The sequence below is a fragment of the Silurus meridionalis genome, chromosome 5, assembly GCF_014805685.1.
Source record: "Silurus meridionalis isolate SWU-2019-XX chromosome 5, ASM1480568v1, whole genome shotgun sequence".
In the NCBI taxonomy this organism is placed as follows: Eukaryota; Metazoa; Chordata; class Actinopteri; order Siluriformes; family Siluridae; genus Silurus; species Silurus meridionalis.
In genome coordinates this window covers 18,589,648-18,609,893 of record NC_060888.1, presented here as the reverse complement: position 1 = coordinate 18,609,893, position 20,246 = coordinate 18,589,648, and the positions used below count along the sequence as shown (strand labels likewise).

The 20,246-nt window shown below is 41.7% G+C and overlaps 1 protein-coding gene across 6 annotated transcripts in view; it reads left to right on the top strand.

Annotated features, from left to right (window-relative positions):
• mid2 (midline 2) overlaps window positions 1–17,893 on the top strand; it is a 128,431-nt gene extending 110,538 nt beyond the window's left edge. For all 6 annotated transcript variants that reach the window (XM_046849260.1, XM_046849257.1, XM_046849261.1 and 3 more), the window contains 6 exons: window positions 3,450–3,598; window positions 5,137–5,264; window positions 5,376–5,519; window positions 9,448–9,609; window positions 14,231–14,438; window positions 15,363–17,893. In XM_046849260.1, coding sequence (XP_046705216.1) covers window positions 3,450–3,598; window positions 5,137–5,264; window positions 5,376–5,519; window positions 9,448–9,609; window positions 14,231–14,438; window positions 15,363–15,765 — 1,194 coding nt within the window. In that variant the 3' untranslated portion in view covers window positions 15,766–17,893. The remainder of the gene's footprint in view (window positions 1–3,449; window positions 3,599–5,136; window positions 5,265–5,375; window positions 5,520–9,447; window positions 9,610–14,230; window positions 14,439–15,362) is intronic.
• Window positions 17,894–20,246: the final 2,353 nt, after the last annotated feature.

Sequence of the window (20,246 nt, the reverse complement as noted above, 5' to 3'; positions counted from 1 at the left end):
GCTATAGATGGAGACAGAAAGAAAAAAACAACAACAATAGTCCTGTAAAACGCTCCATTATGAACTTGGATGAGGCATGTGTTTTGTTGCAAGAGAACAATGCATACCACTGTTCGTCTAGACACAGACATACAGCGGGAGAATATTATCTGGAAAACAGCAGAGGGAAATATTTCCAGCTGCTCCCTGCTGTAGGACATTTCCATTTCTAAAAGACAAAGTGCACTAAAACCTACCACGGGATTTTGTTAGGACATCTGAGGTCAAAGTCACAGGGAGCATTATAGCAAAGTCATGCGTCAAGTCAGGATGCACAGAAAGAAGGGAGGAAGCAATTAAGGGAAGAGAGGAAGGAAAGAAGGCATTAAAAGTAAGGGAAGGAAGGAATTTAAGAATAAGGATTATTCATGTATATAATGAAGGATGCATTTTGCCTAGGTTCACTGTGTCCCATGATGATGTGACATAAGGGAGGAAGGAAGGAAGGAAGGAAGGAAGGAAGGAAGGAAAGTAGGAAGGAAGGAAGGAAGGAAGGATTAATCATGTATATAATGAAGGACACATTTTGCCTAGGTTCACTGTGTTCCATGATGAAGTGAGATAAGGAAGGAAGGAAGGAAGGAAGGAAGGAAGGAAGGAAGGAAGGAAGGAAGGAAGGATTAATCAGGTATGTGATTGCTAAAAATGCTTGAGGATGGAGCCACCATGAAGGTGGGGGTAATGGAGACGGATGATCCGCTGTGGCGACCCCTAATGGGAGCAGCCGAAAGAAGAAGAAGAAAAGTGATTAAGGACATATTTTGCCTAGGTTAAGGTGATGATACAATATTTTGAGCATTAATAATCAAACCAAAGCAAATTGTCATCAGTCGTTGGAAACCTGCATTTTGAATCAACTTTCTCACTGTCTGAAGCTTACATTCCAACCATGTCCTTTCTGTGACTAGATGAGCACACAGGGGTCTTAAAACGCTGGTCCTGGGCATTTCTATGCAGCATGAATACTGAGGGGAGACATACCGGAAGAACCGTCCTCCCAAGTTATATTTAACTGTATACATTTTTTATTTTTGCCATTGTGCTTTGATGAGCAGTGTGTCTCAATGTCTGCGTATTTCCTTCCTCAACCGTCATCCACACCAGTGTTGGGGTTCTGCTTATATAACCATAATTATCATGATCTGTTTTATTCTATATGTTTATGAAGTTGAAATGGGCTTTCTTTGATTGCTGTTTTGGCAAAATCCATTGTACACATTAAGCAGCAGCATGACTGTTCTGAAAAGATGTAATTATTAATGTAATCATTATAATAATTATAGAAAAGCTTCATATACAAATTAAAGATGTGCATTTCTGTAAAGTTTGTATCAATGTATTTCACAGTATGATTTGTATAATAATTGAATATGTCCCCAAAAATGAAAGCTGTAGTAGTCAAGTTCCACAAGATAGTGAGTTATTTTATTGATATTTTTCTTAGTTACCTTCATTTGGTCAGATAAATATAAATAAAATAAATCACTATCTTGTGGCACTTGACTACTACAGCTTTCATTTTTTTGGATATATTTAATTATTTTATACAAATCATACTGTGATTTGTATAATAATTGAATATGTCCCCAAAAATGAAAGCATTTACAGTGGAACCCACTTATCTCGACCTCGGTTAACTCGCCAACCCTATTAAGTCGACGTTTTTGAAGTGGAACCGCCAAATTCTCTCTTCGTCGATTTTTTATGTCGCCGAACCCCAATATCTCGAGCACAATGGGGGCAAATTTGCCACTTAACGTCGGTTATGTCAGGAATCCCCTGCCACGCCCCCTTCGGCGGCGGCATTCCCCGAAGCACCCTGCTTCTTCTCCCGTGCGTGCCCCACCCACACGGAGCTCCTCGCAGTCATGCTGATCACATACACCTGACTCTCATTCACTCACTCATCCCATCTCCTATTTAAGCCCCTCACCTCCACACACTCGCTGTCCGTTATTGTTTGTGCATGATCGTATGTGGTTCATGGCGGTCTGTGTAATTGCGTATACGTATCCCGCTACGTACCCGTCTTCTCGGACTCCGCATTCTCTCAGCGGCACCCCGGATTACCCCGATCCTGCTGTTTTCCATGTTCACGCTGTCTGCACCACGTTTATCCGTTGCTGCCCAGCGCTGCTTTTTTCATAGCGCGGATCCGTGGATTCTCTACACAACTGTCTCTGCTTTCGCAGAACTTCCAGGACCGCGCTCCCGGAGCGCACCACTGGATATTACTGCTTCGCTACAAGTATTGGTGGATTATCTCCTGAGTATTCTAAATAAAGTTTGTTTGCGTTTACTTCGGCTTCCGCCTCCTTATCCGCATTACAGGTTATCTCGATCCGCATGACCAATCAAACAAATCGCGGCAACGCCGTTGTGTAAAAAACCTCCAAAAACACGTGCATGCATCATTTAATAACGCACATCATGTACATAAAGAAATTTCAAGCACGTTAATATATTCCCGCCATATTGGTTTTCGTTTGTCTCTATCATCGGATCATCTCAACGCTTTTTGGCGTCCCCTAGGCCGGCGACATAACCGGGTTCCACTGTATTTGAGTTACCTTCAGTTGGTATTGTATGAGGAAGTCGGGTGTGTCAAAGAAGTACGTGAGGGTGGTGCAGTACATGTACGAGGAAAGTGTGTCAGCAGTGAAGTGTGCAGTGGAAACAACAGACTGGTTCAAGGTGAAGGTTGGACTGCATCAAGGATCGGCTCTGAGCCCTTTCCTGTTTGCAGTGCTGATGGATAGTAAAGCTTAAAAATCGCTTCACTTTATATAAAGCCAAGTTGTTCTGTGGAGAGGGACGCCACACGTCAGAGTTTTACACCATGCAGCTCAATTAAACTTTAATCAAACTCAAATTCGACCAGTTCGCCATTTACTTTTCTAAGCTGGACAGCTGACTAGGTGCTATAGGAGAGCAAGAGGAGTCTTGGTTTGTTCAGAATTCCATTGATCCATCGACACAGCTAGTGCACTGAGATAGCAGTGAGAGTGATGGTCAGCACTGAGCAAGGCACAGAAAGAGAGCAGGGGATCACTGCCTTTTTATTCTTAAACTGAAATATGTTTCCACAAAATTGCATCCAGATAAATAGAGTGTAGAACTGCTTTGGGCATTTCTCGATGACGCAGCACTCGCAGCACTCATAACCTGCCAGCAGCCATACGCCTCCACTGCTTCAGCAGGGTTCGGGTTTTATACAAACTTTTGCTATAAATGTTTTCTCAGGATTTAGTGAAAAGAGGATTCCTAGGGGGTTAAACACCATCCATCACTTCTATTATAGTGTAAACTTCAGGACATATTATACACCTTGTGGGGGTGTTGGATTTATACAGTTATAGATGAAAAATGTGTGTGTGTGTGTGTGTGTGTGTGTATGTCTGTCTCCGTAGGTAATGAAGCTCCGTAAGCTGGCTCAGCAGATTGCTAACTGTAGACAGTGTCTGGAACGCTCCAGCGCTCTCATTACACAAGCTGAGCAGAGTCTTAAAGAGAACGACCACGCTCGCTTCCTTCAGACTGCCAGAAACGTGGCAGAGAGGTGAGCTATATGCATAAACACATACGGTGTCTCTCTACGCCATTCTGCATTTCCCAGCATGAAGTCGACTTTTAGCGCGTCCGCACATCGAATTTCCTCCCAGCGCCGCTGATCATGCTCTACACTCGGCTCTGTTGATATATCGAGCACACGGTCACACCAGATTCCGAAGGAAACCCTGAAGGGCCCTTCGGCTTCTCCGAAATCTCTTATGCGTGCACAAGTGCCGGAATGCTGCAGTTTCTCCCCATCAGTTTTAGTTTGCAGTGTCAAGCCTCGTAATCTGCAGTGGATAAATAATAGTCTTTCCTTCACATAGATTCAGTTAAACTTGGGCCTGTTATTGCCGTTACATCAGCAAACTCTGGTGTACTCACACCTATCAGATTTAGGACGGCTAACAGCGTAGGATTCGTCCTTCGAAGAATCGAGTATACAAAACTCCTACAGTGATGCGGCGAGGATTTATATGACCATGTGCCACATATAATTCACTTAAAGTGTGTATAAATCTGTTTTGTCTTGTATAGTCCAAGCTAAATGTATAGTGTTATTTATGACTGTACTTTTTAGAGTCACCAACAGCTGGAACTAAATTCCTTGTGTGCGCCAACACACTTGGCCAATAAACCTGATTCTGTTTCTATGTTGGCAGATTTTTATTTGAAACTGGAGGTATTATACTGGAGTAATTGCGTGTAAGCGTTTGACTGACTTACAGAACACCTGACACTGTTTCCAAATTACCCAAATGTGCCAAAATATATTTAGTTCTATTTTAAATAATAAATGTAAATGAGTTTTCTGCCACACATATGTAAACCAAGGTCAAGGTAACAGTGATGACAGTGTCACATGATCATCGGTGTGTGTCTAAATGATAAGTTCTCTCGTATCACTTACCAGTGAAAAAATATAGCATAAAGATGCGCAACATTCCAACATCAAGAAGCTCAGCTTTGAAATGAATGAGCTTCTAAATGAATGAGCGTATTTAGATTCGCAGAGAGCCATAAACATGCGGACCAAACACTTGGAGGCGGGGCCAGTGCATTATAGGCGGCAGTTATTTGCGATAAACCAGACCGGTACAGTGGGACTCATCGAAAAGCATTGTATGTGCAAATATAAAATTCTGTATTTAATATCGTTTTGGATTTTTCTTCATACTGATACAAAAAGCTCTGATTTAATCTGCAGTTGAAGAATCGCACTGGAGTAATAGACCTCTCATAGAGACGACTTAAGGTCAGTGTTCCAGTAGCAAGGCTCATTTCAGGAATAGCAACTGCTCCCCTGTGACACCTCTGTAGCACCACAGCCATGTTTCCGAGATATTGTACGCATAATTGCCCCTATGCAGCACTCTTTCTATCAGTATTACAAGTCTCTTTAATTGTGCTCTCAGATGAGCTTGTAACACGGCTGTCACACTGAAATGGTGTGCTAAATAAAGTTGAACAGCGAGTGGAGCTTGCTCTCATCTCTCTCTCTCTCTCTCTCTTTTCTCTCTCTCTCTCTCTCGCACACACACCCAGGGTTGCCATGGCCACAGCCTCCTCACAGGTTCTTATCCCAGATGTCAATCTGAACGAGGCCTTTGACAACTTTGCTCTCGACTTCTCCCGAGAAAAGAAAATTCTGGAGGGTCTGGATTACCTGACAGGTGAGTCAGATACCCAGAAACCCACTAAAACCCCTGCTTTGAGCTGCAAAAAAAAAAAAAAAAAAAACATGTTGCTTATAATAAGCTTTCCATATCATTTTCTTCTTCCAGCCCCGAATCCACCATCTATACGCGACGAGCTCTGCACAGCCTCGCACGACACCATCACCGTGCACTGGACCTCTGAGGACGAGTTTAGTGTCACATCTTATGAACTGCAGTACACGATTTACACGGGCCAGACCAACTTTATCAGTGAGTATCGCGTTCAAATCGAGTTCAAAATTTCGCTGGGCGAAATACGGGAGAGTAGATATCGAATCGACTGTCCAAATATAGAAATATGAGCTACTAAAGTGAATGTGCTTCTGCAGCGCAGGATCAGATCAAGCTTTATGTAAGTTGGAGCCCAGCGGAGCACTTTTTCTGCACGTACTCCATTATATAACAACATTTCTTATGAGGTCTGCTTTCCAGAGCATCGGTTGCAGATATACCCGGCTCTCATTATACAATTTATGATCACCTACTTTTCAAGTCCTTTTTTTGGAGTTCGGTGACAACACAACACTTGACGTGATCTTGGCATACCGTTGGTAGCCGTGGAAGAGGATGAGAAAGTGAGAACTGCGATCCAGTGGCCCAGTTCCGGAGTGGCACTCGAACAGCACCACTTCTTTCACACACTCATGTACACTCCCACACAAATACACACTGTGCTTATCTTTCCTTTACTCTGTCTCGCGTTTTCTTTCTCCTACATTTTCTCTCTGGCCTTTCCCTCTTTTCCCTTTCTCGTTCACTCTCGATTAAGCTGTACTCATCCAGCTACAGCAGCACAGAAAGGGTTTTTTTTTTTTTTTGTGACTCTCTAACAGCCGAGAGACTTGGGAGCACTGGTCTGGCCACTGTTGCCGCAGCCTCCTCAGAGGATTCAAGCCGAGAGGCTGAGAAATGGAGAGAGATGCTTTCTTCCTGGATTGACAACTTTCTCCATCACTCTGTGGATGCAAGTGCTTAAGTGCAGCCACTAGCTGGATATTGGTAGCAATTTCTTCAATCCCGTGAGGAGAAATACATGCCTTTTCCAGCCCTTTTTCTAATTTTGCTTCGTTTTAACACAAATACAAACCATTCAGAAGTTTTTTGTCGTGTTTTATTTCTAACCAAATCGAAGTTGAGGTTTATGTCCTATATGACGTGTTTTTATTTTAATTTTTTATTAAGATGTAGAGGATTTTAACAGTATTCCTGATCCGTCTTTGGGAAAAAAAAAGGTTTAGAAGGTTTCTTGGATCGACCTCTGCTTCCTGATCTTTTTCTTCTTTTTGTTTGCATTTAATATCATCGATTTTGACCTTCGATAACCAGTTAATGATTTTCAACTTCATTTCCCTTATGTTTACTCCATTTCTCTGTCCGGTGTAAGCGAGTATATGATTCTAATCGTTCTGTTCCGGTTGGAAGCGTAAAAAAGAGCTACATAGAGAATAGAAAAAATGATAGATTTACCTTGCCCTTCTTTTACAGGTCGGATATCAGCAATTACACATTTGGCACAGACACAAAGGCACCCCTTTGGTGGCTAATTAAAAACAGCTCCAAAGGCAGCGATTTCAGCCAGATCTCACACTAATGGGGTGGAAGCCCAGAAAAGATTCCTCTCTTTCCCCCCTCTCTCTCTCTCTCTCTTTCTCTCTTTCTCTCGCTCGCTCTACATTTGCTCAGGGACGGTACTCTTTTAGGCCAGTCATTAGCCCAAGCTTGGAGACTGGAATAGCCTGCTGATTTTTCCAACCGTGTGAGTGCAGGTGCTGTACTGGCATCAGGCGCGATTACATCCGACCCGAGCTAATGCTCTTTACTCTGCTTTTATTGTGATGGTGATTGATTGTGATGAGAGTTGCTGAAGCCGCATGCTAAGCCAGCAGCGAAAGCCACTCCAGGTGTTACAGGAGCACACACTCGAGCTGCATTTGGGAAGGGGGGGTGTGTGTGTTTTGGGGAATTTTACGAATCTGTTATCATTGTGAACTATGGAATTGGAAGTTACAGTCACAACGACAGCGAGAACAGCGATCTGATTGGCACATGGCTAAAGAGATGATTTGTTCATTTCTGGCTTGTTCATGAATAATAGAATTTGGTCATCTTGCCAGGTGTCTTCTTTCACCTAAAAGCAGAGTCGTAGTGAATCAGGCTCCTGACTCCACACAACAAAACAGTTTACTATCTAAAGATATTTGACTTTGAAATGTAGTGAAGTTAAAATAAACGGAAATACTTGAGTAAAGCTACTTAAGTATATTACCTAATTACATTTCCTTCGTTACTGTTCACCGCTGCAAAATATACAACAAAAAAAAACTTTCCATGGGAACTTAATCTGGGGAATTTTGGAAATAGTCCTCTATCCTGAAGACTTCTTGAGCGGGAAGCTTTTAATAACTGTTTTTTTTGTTTGTTTTTTTTTTAATGTTAATGCTCTTAAAGTTAAACATCTTACAGAAAGCCTCAGTGGAGTTCCAGGTGCTAAATAAGCTGCTTATTGTTTGGCATAAGTTATGAGAGCCGTGAATAGATTGTTACTCAAGAAAGTGTAACGTATTCGATTGAGCAGAATTAAATACACTCGGGATACGCCTTGCCGCAGGTGCTACTGTCAGAGCCCTGCTGTTGCAGAAGATTAATAAAAAAAACCCTCTGAACGTCTACATTGAAGAATTCTACTTTGCTCAATGAGGTGTCAGGTTGGCCAACAACGTACACGTGATGTCATAGTTCATATTGGGACAGAGGGGCTTCTGCCGGCTTATTCGAGATAACATTGTCCACGACGCCCGCAAAAGCACAATCCTTTATAGCGCGGATATTCATAAGCTGGGCTTTAGAGGATTGCTGAGAACAATGAGAGTAGAATAAAGGCATAGTCCTCTGAGGCCACCTATGATAGGGGTTAGACAGAGTGTGGTGGCGGGAACGGTACAGTCTGCTCACTGACATTAGGTGTGAAATCAGTGGCATCTTGTACTTAGAAGCATACCTGCTTACACACAAAAACAGGTTTAGATTCACAGATCGGGGCTGGAGCATCCCAGTACTCGTCAGATGTTCCCTCATTTTAATTCTAGCCTTTTATCTCCCTACATGCACATACGGAAAGCCTGGGAGTGATGATCATACTGTTTATATTCCTTCTATAGTTTCTTTGAATCTTTTTCCTTTTTTTTTTCAGAACTGCAGACATTAGCCATATTCTAATGTCGATCATATAACCTCATACTGTATTCACCAAACAAATAACATTTTTTCCTTATAGCGTTTGTTCAAAACAAAATCAAAGAAATGAATGAAATCGAAGACGTTTGAACTTTTCATCCTGCCAGTCTGGAGTATTCCTTGCCTTATGAATGCCAATTGAAGCGTTAATGTTTATCTCAATTACGTCGTGCTAGTCCATGCCAAAGGTACGACTGAAACTGAACGAAGGTTGCTTTTGTACGGCACAATTGGATGGAGGCGGCGAGGACGATCGAGTCGCGACGTTCGAAAGTGCATTTTTGAAGACGATGTTTGGAAGTCGTGTTTTCTAGGTGCAAACTGTTTGACATTTCATTTCAGCGATTTTTGTAAGCGAGCGCACTAATCCCTAGGTGCTAAAATATCATGGTCTCTGGGTGAAAAGAAACCATGTCTACCTCTCACACAAGCAGTATCGGCAGTCCGATTCACGCCTATGCACCGACGTTCCCCGGAGAAGCTCAGTATAAGAAATTGGCTTTGGGAAGTGTATGTTGTTGTCTCTGTTCGCCTGAAGCACACATCCAGAAACCCCACAGGGGCAGATCGATATGTCCTCTACACATGGTGTAAAAAAAAACGCTTGTTCTTTGCTGGCTATTTTTATTGTGATAAGCAAAGCCAGATTCCAAATGGTATCTTCTAATTACATAGATAACAGCAAGAGCAGGATTAATAGTGAATAATAATACAATAATAAACATTGTGTGTTTGCAAGTGGCATTTATGTGTTAGATTTATTTATTTATTTATTTATTTTTGGTAGTATTAATTAAAAAGGGTTTTTTGTTTGTTTCTTTATGTTTTTCCTTTTTGCTAAAACATCTTGTTTTCTCTCTCTCTCTCTCTCTCTCTCTCTCTCTCTCTCTCTCTCTCTCTCTAGGTCTGTATAACTCAGTAGACAGTTGGATGATCGTGCCCAACATCAAGCAGAATCATTACACTGTGCACGGGCTTCAGAGTGGAACCCGATATATATTCTTTGTCAAGGCCATCAACCAGGCTGGCAGCCGCAATAGCGAGCCAGCACGCCTCAAAACCAACAGTAAGTTCTCTACACCAGTGGTCCCCAACCCCCGGTCAATTGCTACCGGGCCGCACAGAAAGAATACAGAACTTACATTATATATGAAAATATTGTCTGACATTAAACCGATCCGGATCCCGGGAACGCTGCCCTACACCACTGTTCGGAAAAACTTCAACTTTTATAAGCAAAGCACTCATGGAATCACGTCCAAACTCCTATATGTATATTTTTGGTTCGAGATTTGCATGCGGCACCCAACTTTCACACGCTGTATGGGCGATCAGAATTACCATCGGCTCGTAATGCAAGGTTGCTGTTTAAATTCCACGCTGGCTCATTGACGACGTGGATCCATCATTTTATGTTGTGTTTTTATGTTGTGATATGGCTCTTAAATTTTATTCTTAATGTTCTTAAAAATATCTTAAAAAGTTGTTAATTTGACTTGGTGAAACCTGCAGAAACCCCTAGATTTAAATGGATGATCGGACGAGAGCCTGTGTACTGCTCTGAGGGGTTTAGAGGTGAAATACCGGCTGGTGAACATTTATTTATTTTTTATTTTTTCTTAATTTCTCTCAGCCTCAGTGGGAGTTATCACACCCAGACTCAGCATCTCACTTCACTTTATTTTGTCTGTTTGATCAAAGGCAGTCTGGATTTGGGTCGTGTTGGCTGGGGATTGCAGTGCAGTTCATTCATAACACACGGTAAAGACAGGGTTTTAATAGTGTTGGAGCAAAGGTCAGTTTTAGGAATCTTTCTCTTGAGGTCATGTTCCCCTGCAGGTGTGTGTATTTAGTGCAGCCTACAGGCTTGATAGTCTGACCAAGGTCACAGTGTCCCCATGTTCTTGTGCATCTTTTTTTCTTTCCCTTTTGCCCCAACATGTTGTCTTTCACACAGCCAATAATACAATAGCTTTCTCAAAAAAAAATTTAAATAAAAAAAGCAGCGCCATTTACATAAGCTCTTTGTGTTTGATTAACAGATTCAGCGGGAGCAGAATCTGAAACACGGTCTTTTGTTTTCCAGCGAGTCTCTGTCGCAGCACGATCAGCTGGCTGTAATTATCCAGGAGCAGAGCTGCTGGTGACTGCATCATTAAAGTGAAGTCTGGCTAACGCAAGCCCCAGTGTATGTGGGGTGTATGTGAGGAGGCTAGCTAGAAACAAGAGCGCAAATAGTATTAATCGGTTTCCTTGGAAAATGGACGCAGTGCATGTGATATTGCCTAGCATGGATCTTAAACACTCTGTTAGAGCAGTGTTGAGGGTGCGGTGTTGGGAACGCCAAGTCAGTTTGTGGAAAGAGGCTGTTTCTGAGGCTGTACTGTACACATGGCCAATATGTTGCAAGAATTTTTGCCGGATAGCAGGAAAGCAAGGAGGAGTGAATGATGTGGCTTTATTGTTCTAGTGCTCGCCATGCGCTCACCCATTTTCAGGTTATATTACAGATCCGAGACAAGAGAGAGGCAATTACCAGATGCATTACCCATGTTAAACCTTAATACATCTTATCAGGATTGTTCTCGAATGTGTGCCTGTGGAATAAAGTATCTATATATCTGTCCATCCGTTCATCCATATATCTGTCTGTCTGTCTATCTATCTGTCTGTCTGTCTATCTATTTATCTATCTATCTATCTATTTATCTATTTGTCTATGTATCTATTTATCTGTCTGTCTATCTATTTATCTAGGTATCTGTCCGTCTGTCTATCTATCTATCTATCTATCTATCTATCTATCTATCTATCTATCTATCTATCTATTTATCTATCTGTCTATGTATCTATTTATCTGTCTGTCTATCTATTTATCTAGGCATCTGTCTGTCTGTCTATATCTCTATTTATCTATCTGTCTATTTATCTATCTATTTATCTGTCTGTCTATCTATTTATCTAGGTATCTGTCTGTCTGTCTATGTATCTATTTATCTGTCTGTCTATCTATTTATCTAGGTATCTGTCTATATATCTATTTATCTATCTGTCTATTTATCTGTCTGTCTGTCTATCTATCTATCTATCTATCTATCCGTCTGTCTGTCTGTCTACCTGTCTATCTATCTGTCTATCTATCTGTCTATCTATGTCATATTCTGCCTTAAGGGCAGCTAAGGTGTTGAGGCATTGTCTTTTCTTCAGGCTTGTAAGATAAATGTGAAATAGATGCCTTTAGTTATGCTGTGAGAGTTTTTTTTTTTTTTCCATTTTCTTTTGTTCATCTTAAATATTTAGAATGTTTCAAATTGCAAGCCATTTGCAGATGGGATCAGTTTTCAATCCAGCTTAAAAATACAATGTCAGCCTCCAGGATCGGTGCAGAAGCATTCAGTAAAATGCTTCTTCATCTTCTGAGGCATGGGAAATCAGGCTGTGCTGAAGTATGTCTCAGTTAGTAAACAACCTACACATTCGTACTTCCGCTGTAGGTATTACGTCGCTCTTGATCAAAAGCATGAGTTTGTGTGGTTGCGTCTATGAGGTGGTGTTCAAGACTAATGGTTCTGCTGACCACGTCTGCGATTTCATTATGGACAGCAAATTAGAACAAAGTGCAAACGAGAAGTTCTGCATGAATCTGGTCATGTTTGACATGACATACGTTTGACATATGGCGATGCTGCAACGAGTCGTTTCATGGTGTTTTGATCAGCGCGCGCGCTTCAAAAGCGGAGCAACATCGCTGGAAGACGACGAGAGCTCAGGAAGACCTTCAACGAGCTCCACCCCCAAAAACGACAAAACCATTCGCCAACTTGTGCACGATGATCGTGACAAGACAATCCACATGATCTCACTTCCTCACCCGCCACATTTATCTGTGGACTTTGCCCTCATCCAGAAGATGAAGATTTAGTGAGAAGGTCACACCATTGTGGAGATCCAGCGGGAACAGCAGAAGGGGCTCAACATTCTAGAATGTGCAGGAACACTGGAGTGCTGTATTGCTGTGCGAGGGGACTATTTTGGGGGAGACAGTGTGTAAATGTAGATTAATAAAGTACTTTCTTGTAAACAGAGCGAGTCTTGAAACGTTCAGACCACCTCTTATATGTCCAACAGAAGCCTCCAGTGTGATACAGTTTTCAATCTCGTTTTATTTGTGTGTATGCATTTTATTATTAACTTCTAATTTTTTTTATGCATCACTACTGTAGTTATCACTACTACTATCACTCACTACTGTGCTGGGTTTGCCTGTTCTTGTCTTGGCACCTACAGGCCAAATGAAGCATCCATTTATTTTGTGTCTTAATTAGAATACACAAGCATAGGTGTGTGGAATACTTAATGAGAAGCCGTTCAGTGTCTAAGAGTTATTTTGTCCTCTTTGCACTTGTTTAATTGCTTCGATTTGCATTAGGAGACAGCACACTTCCTGAGTGCCAGCCACCATTGTATTTCCTTACACATTTTATGGTCGTTTCTCAGAAGAACTATAAGAACAATGTCTAATTAGGAGTGATAAAAATAAATACATGACATCTGTCTGGGTACTATTCCGACTTCTATAGGAATAACATGTACTACAGTTTACTAAACAGTCCATGTTTACATCTTGAACATGTTCTTATCTCCATTCAGAGTGGAAGTGTGTCCCACCCCCGAACGCAGCACTCCTACACAGTTCGCTCCTGGCTAGTTCTCGCAGAATTTCACAGGCTTGTTTCTTTTATTAAAGGCGTTCGCTCGTTTGTTATAACAGGCTAGAGGTATGCTGCTTTACTTGCCCTAGCTGTAGCGTGAGGGTGCTAACCCTTTCCATTTGTTGCTCGCCAGACGCAGCCCCGAACGGAAAGCCAAGGCTGTGCACGAGGGTTCGGGGAGGACTGCACTCGCCGCGATAAGCAGTTCAAAGCGCAAGAGCACAATTAATGGAATTGGCATGAAGTAGCACACTGCCTGAATGGCTCCTAGCCAGGCACAGTAACTCACATTGCAGGTGAAGCCTGACACGCCAGGTGATCATTGTGCTCTGCTGTCAGTCATTAGGGTGGAAATCAGAGGATTAGCGTTAGGTCTGAGTGAAATGTCAGGCCTGACCCGTGTTTAACGCCCAATTTCAGTGAGAGAGTAACGGAGGGGGGGGGGGAACGTTTTAGCTGAAACATCCTTATTTAGACTGGGGGGGTTCTTTGATTTCCTTTTCCACGTTTTCACATTCCTTGATCTTACAAAGTTTGTACCGACATACATGGAATGCAGTGGAGTATTTTAGCAGCGTCATACAACAGGCTAATTCCAGTCATAGTTCTTAATGGTGAATGCATGCATATATGATATATTGCCAAACATTTGGTCATGATTATGGTATGTGCTTTTTGAGCATCGCATTTTACATTTAGTCCCAATTTGCTCTTATAATATCCTCCACTCTTCTGGGCAGATGTTCCACTAGATTTTGGAGTGTGCTTGTGCACATTTGTGTGAGATTCAGTAAAAGGGTGTTAGTAAAGCCTAACATTTAAACTGGATTTCACACACGTCTCTTAGGATTTGCATTTCCAGTGTGTTGAAAAAAAAGGAATATGCTGAGATTGGCCAAGCTTAAAATCCTTGCTCTAGACAAGCACATGTTCTTTTTCTTTCTCCACACACAGTCATGTCTTTTTCCTCCACAGGCCAGCCTTTTAAACTGGACCCAAAAACGGCTCATAAGAAGCTGCGCCTGTCCAACGACTGCCTGACCATGGAGAAGGATGAGAGCTCTTTAAAGAAGAGCCATACACCAGAACGCTTCAGTGGTACAGGTTCCTACGGAGCTGCTGGCAACGTGTTTATTGACAGTGGCTGCCATTACTGGGAGGTTTTGTTAGGAGCGTCCACATGGTGAGTAAAAAGACCGCTTGTTAGACTGGTACCAGCACCATTTTGTTGCAGATTCGGGTTGATATTTGTAGATTTATGTCCTGGTGTAAGTTATCAGTTACATTGTCGACTTTTTTTTTTTTCTTATGCACCTGATTCATAGAAAGAAATACCACCCAGTCCACACCCAGTTAACAGCTACCTTTCCCACCTATTTTAATCCCGGCAACTCCACACAGTCAAATCTACGCTGTGCAAATCCCTGCTACTATATGAGTGATATGCACATTATCAGGGTGTGCATTATTGCATTTCAAGCAGCCAAAACTCCCATTTTCTTGATCCTAGTATCTCTGCTTTGTACTGATTCTTTCCTCTTTTCAGCCATAGACCCAAAAATAAAGCTAAAAGAAAATGTCAGCTTTGGATTTGTGTGTATTATATACCAGATTTTACCATCAGATAAACACAACCAACAGCCCATCTGCTCAAAGGCGTGATTTTCTTTTTTTTCTTTTTTTTTTTAGCTGCTGCTAAATCTGCTGTTTAGATGAGCTAGGTTTAACTTAATAGTAAGCTTAAAATATGACGCCCCTGCAAAATGTTTCTGCCTTAACATCTCAAACACGACAAAAGCCAGCCGACACACAAAGCGTTTTTTATGCTGATTATTTTGTTACGATTACCCTCCGAGTTCTGCTTTTCCCACGCTAGCTGCGCACGAGGAAAATGCAAGATTAGATTTAGTCAATAATGATAGCATCTCGGGTTTTGATTATGAGTTCATCTAATGTGCTGAGGGCCTTACTGTCCTCTTCGATCTTAAACCATTAATAGTTCATACACTAATCTGTTATGAAACATGTTGGCAACAGTAATCATACACAGGCTTGGCCCAGGGGTCGGGTTGATCATTTTTGACGCCTAACATATCTTGTGCTGCAGGTACACCGTGGGTGTGGCGTACAAGTCGGCCCCGAAGAACGAGTGGAACGGCAAGAACTCGTCGTCGTGGGTGTTCTCGCGCTGCAACAATAACTTTCTGGTGCGACACAACGGCAAAGAGATGCTGGTGGAGGTATCGCCGCAGCTGCGGAGGCTCGGCGTGCTGCTGGACTACGACAACAACACGCTCTCCTTCTATGACGCCATGAACTCACAGCACCTGCACACGTTCGACATCTCCTTCCTGCTTCCTGTCGCCCCGACCTTTATGATTTCCAATAAATCATTGATGATCCTATCCGGCCTGCCCGTGCCCGACTTTGTGGACTGCCCCGAGCAGCAGGACGGCAGCAGCCGCCAGCAAGAGTCTCCATATGGCCTGACTATGAAGAGCTGCAACTGAGACGCTCGCACCGGCTCTTCCAGAACGTTTCCTCTAGGGTCGATTCATTTTTTTGTTGTTGTTTTGGGTTTTTTTTTTTTTTCACTCTGCTTCCTCAGTTTTATTTTGGCCCCAGCACTGGCTCACATTTGTTTGATGGGTTTAAAGGAGGCGCTCATTTCTCCTTGATCATTGCAGTCAGGGCTTGTGCTTAAGATGACATCTAGTCATGGATTATGAGCTCTTTAATGGAGTGCGAAACGTATGTAAATTATTCACAACTAATAATTCGGTTTTTATTCTTATCCTTAAAAGCACTTTTTTTTTTAACATTTCCGAGGTCCCCTGTGTGTAAAAAAAAAAAGGAGGGGAATAAAAAGAAACTTGACTTAGAACTGGGCTGAACATTGTTTGGGTATAGTCTAGTGGATTTATCTTCTAATAGAGAAAATGGGATATAAATATGGCATTTCTACTGAGGTTAACATTGAATAGTATCTGATTAAACAAAATTCACATTTTCATATTCAGGGAGAACAAGGAGAACATTTTCTTTGTGGGTTTTTTTTTTGGTTTGTTTTTTTTTTCTTTGTTTTTTTGTCTTGCAGTTTATAGCATGATATGTATTTCCTCTGTGATTTGTTCCACTCGATTGCTTTCTTGTTCTGTATTTTGTGGAAAAGCATGACAGTCTCACTGCTGATTTTATAGACATAAAATCTGATCCATGTAGTATTTTTTTTTTTTTTTTTTATTGTAAAGCTAAATCCATCTCATCAAATGAGACGATTTATAAAAAGCATTGCGGGTGAACTAAATCTTGAAAGGGCTTTACGGAATATAGATCCATTCAAACCGGTAAAAAGGGAGCCAACAATCCCATCTTATCACTGCTTTCAAATGTTTTCTTTTTGCCTCATATGCGATTTTCCTCAGCAAAATATTTCAGGGAGGAATCAGTGAATGATGTCATAGACAATCATTTCTACCTTGCGGGCAAAAAACAACTAAATAAAATATACTGTGTAGCATGATAATGTATATTGGCAATAGTGTTAACACGAGCCTCTTCTTGAAACAGAAATGGGTGTCCACCTGAATTATGCTGTCTCTGTGCAGTTTAGAGAGCAGACATACTACTGATGGCACTCTCCTGCTGCTGCTATCGTCATGCGTGGGGTCTCTCTCATTTATTTTTCTGTCCCTGTGGCTCCTCGGTTCAGCTCTACCCTCTCCCATTGTCATTTTATTTTTTGCTTTTCGATGTTTTTGTGCTAAAATCCCAGAGCATGCTTCAGATCGCTGTGCTACTGCAATCCATTTTTTTCTCCCCGTTGCACAAGGATACATCAAAATATCCTTTCTTGTGTGTTCTGTGAGGAAATTATTAATACTTTTCAACACATACATACACAATAGATGAGATAGTTGTTGCAAAATGTTTTTTTTCTTCTTCTTCTTCTTCTTCTGTAAAAGCTCGACGAATTTTCAATTGTCCGATATCTTGATTCTTTATATTGTCAACTGAGTAGTTAAGATGCCATAGTGGACCCTAAACACGAAAGCAATATATGTAGATTATGAGAGTCCATTTCGAACATTTCCATTTGATTTGTTTTTTTTTTAATGGCATTACAGAAGCCATTGAATACCAGGTAAGCAGAGGTTTTCAAAAATGCTCAAGTCTTATTCAGGGGCCGTTCATCTCGAACTGACAGGATTGAAAGGTGTGTTTGAGTGTGTGTCACTGGGTCCTTCAGACCAATTTTGGAACTGCTTCCTTTGAATATCCGATACTGTTTTGAAAGGAGAAGGTGCAGTATAGATATCACTGATCATTTTGCGTATCGAGTTTACAGCTAGCTGTGCATTTCTTTCCATTTAACATGATAGGCTGATAACATGATAGGCTTTCTTCAGTAAGAACAAAAAAAAAAAAAGAACGGTCACGATCGCAAGGTTGTTTTTATTGGATGATCAAACACTAGTGTGTTTTTCTGTTTCGATTGATCGGTTTTAGCAAGACAAGTATGTAAATCATAGGGGGAAATATATATTATATGAAATTGTATAATATACAAATATATATGAACATTGTTATTTATGTGAGCTGAAACCCAATAATAATAAAAAAAAATCTGATCCCAAGCGCCCGGGTTGATTTGCGTGTTTTGTTGTCTTGCCCTTACATTTGTATTCTCTCTGTACACAGATTGTGTCACAGGAAGAGAAGGCTAATGATGCCAAGCAAGTGTGCTCACAAACCCCACAGGCATGAGAGGCTAGAGAGGAGCCTGCTGCACTGGCAGGGTGCTGAGTGCCCACAGTCAGGCGACAGGCATTGCCCAATGCTCTTCAGCTGGCTCTTCTGGCACAGGGCACATTCAGACCAAAAAACCAAAGGGTGAGTTAGTAAGATGGCGCAAGTAGGGTGGTGTAGAGAGGAAGAGCAATCCGATGGGTAATGTGCATAAAATTGTGCTGTGAACTTCAGAGAAATGAGTTCATTTGGAACAAAAAATGTGGAATGTTTTTTGCAATTAGAAAAAATACGAAGTCAGGGTGGCTGGCATAATTGAGCAGGGTTACACCCCTGCCTTTTGTACATAAAGATAAATAGACATCGCTGTAAGGTTTCATCCGAGCAAATGTTTCAATACAATTTTAAAAATCTTAATTTTTTGACACACTTCCCTGCAGCATTTCTACACTCACCCCAGAGTTTAATTAACGCCTGGAAAGATTCCGCATAGAAAGATTTGTCGGTAGGCCTGAACCATCCTGGGGCAGCCTGCTTCACTTCATCATCAGGGAACAACCACGAGAGGGAACGTCACTGACGCTCGCACGGCCATCTTTGAAACGTTTACGCCATTCGAATGTCTTACGGCGACTGAGCATCTTATCCCGGTACTGTGCTTGAAGTCTTGGTAGATATCCGTGGGTTTTGCACCAACTTCATTACCGCATGCTGTTCCAACTAAACACACAATAGCATCCATTTGTATGCATGTAAAATGAAAAGTCCCGGTTTGACTTGAACGCCCCTCGTATATCGGTCCAGATTACTTCATTCTATCAGGTGATTTTATAGCACATCATTCGAGATGTTTGGGTGGTCTATGAAATACTGTCCATAGTGTAATGAATGAGCAATGTAAATTATTCAATGTCCAATATGCAAATTGCACGAATGGACAACATTTTTTTAATATGACGAATCCAGAAAGGTGTTACGGTTTTAGAAAACGTTCTGATTTTAAGCATATATAACGCTTGTGTAATAAACCCACATCGTTGGTCATATAAAATAACACCCTACTGCTCAACCCTAATAGTTTCATTCAGCAATTTACTGATAGATAACCAGGTGTCAGTGTAAAAGTGCTTTCTAATGTGTCTTCTCTCAGCATTCGTTCAGCAGAATCACTGCGCCCTGCATCACCCTCGGTAGACACTTTGATTATGGTGCTGCTCAATAGAGCTGCGTATCAGCCGCCATTCGAAAGCACACAAATGGACCCATATTCAAGGCTCTTTAGAGACACACACAGAAGCCTCTTTAATTACTCCACCGCCACCGAGGTTTCCTAGTTTAAATGGAGGAGCTAGCGGGGAGGTATTGTCGCTGTCGTGCAGAATATGCCGTGAAAGTGTGCTCAGGTGAAGACAATGCTAATGCAGACTTCCTTTTGTGAACCCTGTTTGGAAGTTTATATAATGAAAGGCATGATGGAGGTTAATTAATAGAGTCACACAGTTGAGCATCCAATTTGCACTTATAATTCCCTCCATTCGTCTCGGAAGATGTTCCACTAGATTTTGGAGTGTGTTCGTGGAGAGTCATTTGTGTGAGATTCAGACATGGGGGTTTTAGTAAAGTCAGGTACTGATGTAGGTGATGTGAGGAGGTCTGGGGTGCAGTTGGTGTTCACATTCATCCCAAAGGTGTTCAATAGGGTTGAGATCAGCGCTCTATAGCAGGAGATCTTCCACTCCAACCCATGCAGAGCATATCTTCATGGAGTTTGCTTTGTGCACAGGGGCATCGTCATGCTGAAACAGGGTTTAGGTCTCCTAGATCAAGTGAAGGAAAGTCAGGTGTCCCAATACTTTTGTCCACATAGCGTGTGTGTGTGTGTGTGTGTGTGTGTGTGTGTGTGTGTGTGTGTGTGTGTGTGTATATCTAACTGTTGGTCCAAACTGATATTTAAACCGATTAGGTGCTTGTATTTATTATTTCTAATTCCAGTAAAATATACAAACTCTATTGGCCTTATCATAATCAGGCACAATTTTCAGATTGTGCAGTCCTTTTTTCTTTTTTTATCACGAATCGGATTGTGTTCACTAGTAAAATGCCGCTCTGCTGTAATCCCCGTGGTGTATGGCTCTGCAGGATTTCACCCTCTGCCTGTGTTATATTAGTACTGCAGCACTGTAGTAAATCCTCCTAGCGCTTGCAGATGATGAGGTGAGGATTTTAAAATGGAAAGGTGTCT